Below are 5,468 nucleotides of genomic sequence, written 5' to 3'. Positions count from 1 at the left end.
ACCTGTGTCTCCCCGCGACACCCCAGGGTACAAGGGGGAGAAAAAAGTAAAGTAAAGTAAAGATAAATAAAGACTGAAAATAGGGGTTTACCACATACTTTTTAGACCCCTTGTTTCTTGACGTATCGTTTGTATCCAAGTTCTGGTACATTTCTTGTAACTAATCAATAGTAATCTGCTAGCATATCATCACGCTATTTGCCCTGATGTAGCTGTCCATGGGTACAATATTTTGGTGAAAACGTTCCCAATACCCATCAGTCACTGCGCCACATTTTTATAAGACCGTCCACATAGTTGCATGCAATCCGCTTGCTCTCTATTTAGAAGAAAATGGTCCAAAATCATTTTCATAATTTCTAAATGTATTGCATTCTCAGACGTTCATCAAGCAAATTTCATTGCTGGCACCTTGAACCCAAGAATTCAGCTCAGTCTGTCAGAAGGTCGTTCAGTCCATTTTACTTGACGATGTTCGTACTTGTTTCTTGCGCGAACGATCGACATCACTGCACAGGGGGCATCCCCATATGCGCTCGTCCCCCGAAGAAGCACATCTCGAAGTGTGTAGATGCTGACTGTTCCAAACAATGGTTGATTCCATAGATTTCTGCTCCTCCCACTAAGTCCTGATCTTCTGCAAGGCGCCCCATCCAATTCCAAGCTCACGAAGCCGCTCAAGATGATGGTATTCCGATTCTTTTTCTTCTTTTTCCCGTTTTTCAGGTTTTTTCAGGGAACAGCTTTTCTTCAGGTTTTGCTTCCCCAGCGAGCTCATCAGCCCGCTCATTGCCCTTGACTCCAGTATGGGCCAGGGTGAAGATCCAGGTGATCTTTTTCAGTGTCGTCTTCTTCAGGAGCTCTGTCCATTCAGCTCTGAGGTTTCCACTTTCAATCTTCCATAGAGTGCTCTGAGAGTCTGTTACAAAGATCACATGTGCTTGTCGAGTTGTTGTAGCCTATTTGAAAGCCTGGGTGATTGCCTCAATCTCCATTCTCATGCTAGATGTTGTCATAGCGTATGCTCTCTGCTGTTCCTGCACCAGTCTGCCTCTCACTCTTGCTGAGAAGCCCCATCCAGATTTCCCCCCTCATTTAACAGATCCATCCGTGTATACAACTACATCTCCATGCCTTGAGTTGACTTCAATCAGTCGTCCTATCTCAGCATCTGTCGCCCCCTGCGGCCCCTCTCTACATTCTCTTTTCAGCGTAATCCCTACCTTCTCAAAATCTGACTGCTATCTGTCTTTCATCTTTATCCATTCTTCAACCCGCTGTATATCTTCCAGTGGGCGGACTTCCTTGATGGTGTTTTCGGCCTCGGCCATCCAAGAATCTCCACGTTTTAGACGATTCCCTTTATTTCTCCAATGGCTTCGTGAAGTAGGTGTTGCTTATCAGCCGCCACCCTCATGTACGCCCTGACCTGAGCCACTTTGTGTCTGTTTTCCACTGACATGAGGCCCAATACATGCCTCATGCAGATAACTGTCGTATCTCTGGAGCAGCCTAGTATGATGTGCATGACCTCATTTTGAACACGATCCAACTTACTTGTCCAGTTGGGTCTTTGTCAAGGTCATAACTCCGAGCACATAATCGATTACTGCTAATACCAGCTGCTGATACATAAGAAGCAGTAGCGTTTGTTCCATTCCTGAAGCCGCCATGACCTTCACTGCATTCAAGCCCTTCTTTGCCCCCCCCCCCCTTACATGACTGTAATATTACTATGATGTATCAAATGTAGATCTAGAAATTAAACGTCTTTGGAATTGGAGGATTTGGTCAAATTGTGTCACAGTCGTAACTTAACTTTGGTCCCACCATGAAGAAGAGCCTCGCTGCCCTCAAATGTTTCAAACCCCACGAAATGGAGGTTTAGTTTTCGTACGAGTTTTAAGGCCCTTGCAACACAATTAGGCCATATAAGTGCCGAAGATTAGAGGTGTTACAAGAGAGTAACAGACACAAAAAGGAGGAGAGATAAGGTGCGACAGATGTTTGATAGGAAAGAAGGAGCAATCAACACCAGAGTATACGCCAGCCATAGGCTAAAATGGAGGTTTGACAAAACGTTTTGCAATGTGCACAGGGTATAACAGCTCATCGTTTGTCCAGGCATTTCAGATCGTTTGTATATCGTTTGTATCGTTTGTCCAGGCATTTCAGATCGTGTGTATCGTTTGCCCAGGCATTTCAGATCGTTTGTATATCGTTTGTATCGTTTGTCCAGGCATTTCAGATCGTGTGTATCGTTTGCCCAGGCATTTCAGATCGTTTGTATCCTTTGTATCATTTGTCCAGGCATTTCAGAGCGCGTGTGAGCTGTTGGAGGGACGAGCCACCTACAGTGAGCTGTGTATTCCCATGTGTGTGGTACCCGCTACTATTGCCAACAATGTACCGGGGTGTGACCTCAGTCTAGGAGCAGACACCGCTCTCAACCAGATATGTGAAGTATGTGTGTGTTTGCATGTGCGGGCGCGCACGCGTGTGTGTATGTGCGTGTGTGTATGTGTGTGTGTACTTGCGTGTACGTGTGTGTGTGTGTGTGTGTGTGTGTGTGTATGCATATAAAATTGTGGATGTGTGCGTGTATACATGTCTGTGTGTCTGTGTCTGTGTCTGTGGGTGCCTCAGTGTAAATGTGCTTGCCAGTGTGGCTGTGTATGTATTTGTGTTTCAGGCAGCTTCTCTTTGTTTTTCACCATCTCAAAAATTCTTTTTTTTTATGGCGTTAATATCTTTTTCTCCAAACCCATCATGTTAAAAAAACAAATCAATATGCAACATCTTGCCCTTTCTTATTTTTGTCCTAAAGCTTGAAGTGTCGGTAAAAACATTGCTATCACGGGTATGTCCTACGTGTTTCCTTTCTCTATTAAATATATGTCTGACAGTCTGTCTGCCTGTGTGTCTGTCTGCCTAGCTGGCTGCTATCTGCCCACCACTTACCTAGAGCCTAGAGTTAAGGCAGCGTTGTTAGGTAAATAGGTTTTCTGACTACTCTAATTTAGACTTACCCTAACTAGAAATAAGTACACTAAACGAAAGTATACGTAATCCTTTATAGGCCACTCGTCTGAACAATATAATGTATTAACTACAAACTTCCCCCCTACTCCCCCCCCCCCTAAAAACAACAAAAACGACAACAAACCAAACCTTCTAGGCATGTGATGATCTGAAGCACTCTGCCTTCAGCGTACAAAACTGCGTCTATGTGGTGGAGGTGGGCGGGGAGAAATGCGGTTACTTAGCAACGCTTGCCGGCATCACATCTGGAGCTGACGCGGCTTACATCAAAGAGGAGAAGTTCACGGTCAGAGACATTCAGGTAGGTTTGTGCTCCACTGGACCATGTGTGCAGGGTTTTGATCACTGCAGCTGTCAACGCTGTTGACTAAAAACATTATCTTTCCTCTGTGGCCAAAATTATTACGCTTTATGCCAGTGTTCTGTAAATTTTCAGTCCCATGTTGGATAAACTCCCGTTTCAGCGACTGCAATAGTGTTTTTAAAGCAATATACATCAACATGGGGATAATGGGCTAGTATGAGATAGCGTTAAGTTCGTTAAGCAATATACATCAACATGGGGATAATGGGCTAGTATGAGATAGCGTTAAGTTCGTTAAGCAATATACATCAAAATGGGGATAATGGGCTAGTATGAGATAGCGTTAAGTTCGTTAAGCAATATACATCAACATGGGGATAATGGGCTAGTATGAGATAGCGTTAAGTTCGTTAAGCAATATACATCAAAATGGGGATAATGGGCTAGTATGAGATAGCGTTAAGTTCGTTAAGCAATATACATCAAAATGGGGATAATGGCTAGTATAGATAGCGTAAGTTCGTAAAGCAAATCATCACATGGGGATAATGGGTTATTAGAGATAGCGTTAAGTTCGTTAAGCATATACATCAAAATGGGGATAATGGGCTAGTATGAGATAGCGTTAAGTTCGTTAAGCAATATACATCAAAATGGGGATAATGGGCTAGTATGAGATAGCGTTAAGTTCGTTAAGCAATATACATCAAAATGGGGATAATGGGCTAGTATGAGATAGCGTTAAGTTCGTTAAGCAATATACATCAAAATGGGGATAATGGGCTAGTATGAGATAGCGTTAAGTTCGTTAAGCAATATACATCAACATGGGGATAATGGGCTAGTATGAGATAGCGTTAAGTTCGTTAAGCAATATACATCAACATGGGGATAATGGGCTAGTATGAGATAGCGTTAAGTTCGTTAAGCAATATACATCAACATGGGGATAATGGGCTAGTATGAGATAGCGTTAAGTTCGTGAAGTTGGACGCTACAAGCATACACTCCGAAATAGTATGTACTTCCGCAACAGAGTTTTAACAAAAAGAAACACTCCAATAAATAAATAAATAAATAAATAAATAGATAAATAAATAAATAAAATAAACACTGAGCAGGATCGCACAGCTTGCGACTTGATCTAGGATAGACATCTGAATTCTTTCAACTCGAACGGTTTTTTTTTTATTATAAATTTTGTTTTCAAATTAATACAAATTCTATCTCTATTGAGCGATCCCTGCAGGATTATTTGAAATTCAATTTTGTACATTCAAACAATGATAGTAATACCAACAGGCGTTAGGCGTTCTTGAACGTGGGTTGTTTTGTAAATGTTTCAAGGCCTTTTCATTACAAAGTTCCATAATATGATTTTTTTGGGCCGTTTAGAATTACAAAAACGAGGATGTAACAAACAAAATGTTATATCAGCTCTATCAAAATCGTTAGATTGTTCGGAGTCGTTATCAGGATAACATTCAAAGAATTGCTTTCGAAAAAAACTTGACACGTTATGAAACTCGAAATCTTTACCTTCAAATTATTCCTAACTAGGTACTGAGCAAATTTAACTGTGTCATTCTAGGGTAGCGAGTTGTCTCGATCCTGTCGGAGATGGACGTTTCTTGCAGAGATACCGCCTCTAAACTAACATGACAATTTTGAAATGTGCGTGAAACTTGCTAGCTTACAACTTGTTTCTTACGACGGCACGAGTATTAAAATCCGATGGCACTGAATATTTACGCCCTCTTGAACACAACATTTATGCTTGTATTTATTATTTTTTTAGACAGGATTGGGGGCTCTCGTGGCCTAGATGTTAAGGTGTTGGCCTCTCATTCAAAGGTCCCGGGTTCGAATCCGGGTAGCGACCGAAACATTTTCTTCTCTAAAATTTTCTCCTTTCACCTCCTTTTCTGCTCTCTGGCAATGTTCTGTTGTCTGCTTTCATTTCCACTTTCTGCCCCCACCCCTTCACCCCGTCACCTCCTTTGACCATTCCTCTGGGCTCATGACTCTTTCTGCAGCCTTTCTACTGCTACTCCTTGGCTCCTCCTTACTGCTGTCTTTCTGCCACCCCCCTGATCTTCTGGTAGGAAAGATCTACACCTAG

The 5,468-nt window shown here is 42.2% G+C and overlaps 2 protein-coding genes across 2 annotated transcripts in view; both read left to right on the top strand.

Moving 5' to 3' along the window:
* Positions 1-416, top strand: part of LOC106011007 (ATP-dependent 6-phosphofructokinase) — a gene marked incomplete at its 5' end in the record, with an annotated part of 9,045 nt that extends 8,629 nt beyond the window's left edge. Inside the window, 1 exon segment of the mRNA XM_013088709.1 lies at positions 381-416. Within this exon segment, the coding sequence (XP_012944163.1) occupies positions 381-416 (36 nt within the window).
* Positions 417-2,310: 1,894 nt separating this feature from the next.
* LOC101848553 (ATP-dependent 6-phosphofructokinase, muscle type) overlaps positions 2,311-5,468 on the top strand; it is a gene marked incomplete at its 5' end in the record, with an annotated part of 8,634 nt that continues 5,476 nt past the window's right edge. Inside the window, 2 exon segments of the mRNA XM_013088710.1 lie at positions 2,311-2,463; positions 3,179-3,343. Of these exon segments, the coding sequence (XP_012944164.1) occupies positions 2,374-2,463; positions 3,179-3,343 (255 nt within the window).

Source organism: Aplysia californica, unplaced genomic scaffold (genome assembly GCF_000002075.1).
Source record: "Aplysia californica isolate F4 #8 unplaced genomic scaffold, AplCal3.0 scaffold00794, whole genome shotgun sequence".
NCBI classification, from domain to species: Eukaryota; Metazoa; Mollusca; class Gastropoda; order Aplysiida; family Aplysiidae; genus Aplysia; species Aplysia californica.
The sequence above is the reverse complement of the archived record's forward strand: the minus strand, read 5'-3'. Positions and strand labels throughout refer to the sequence as shown.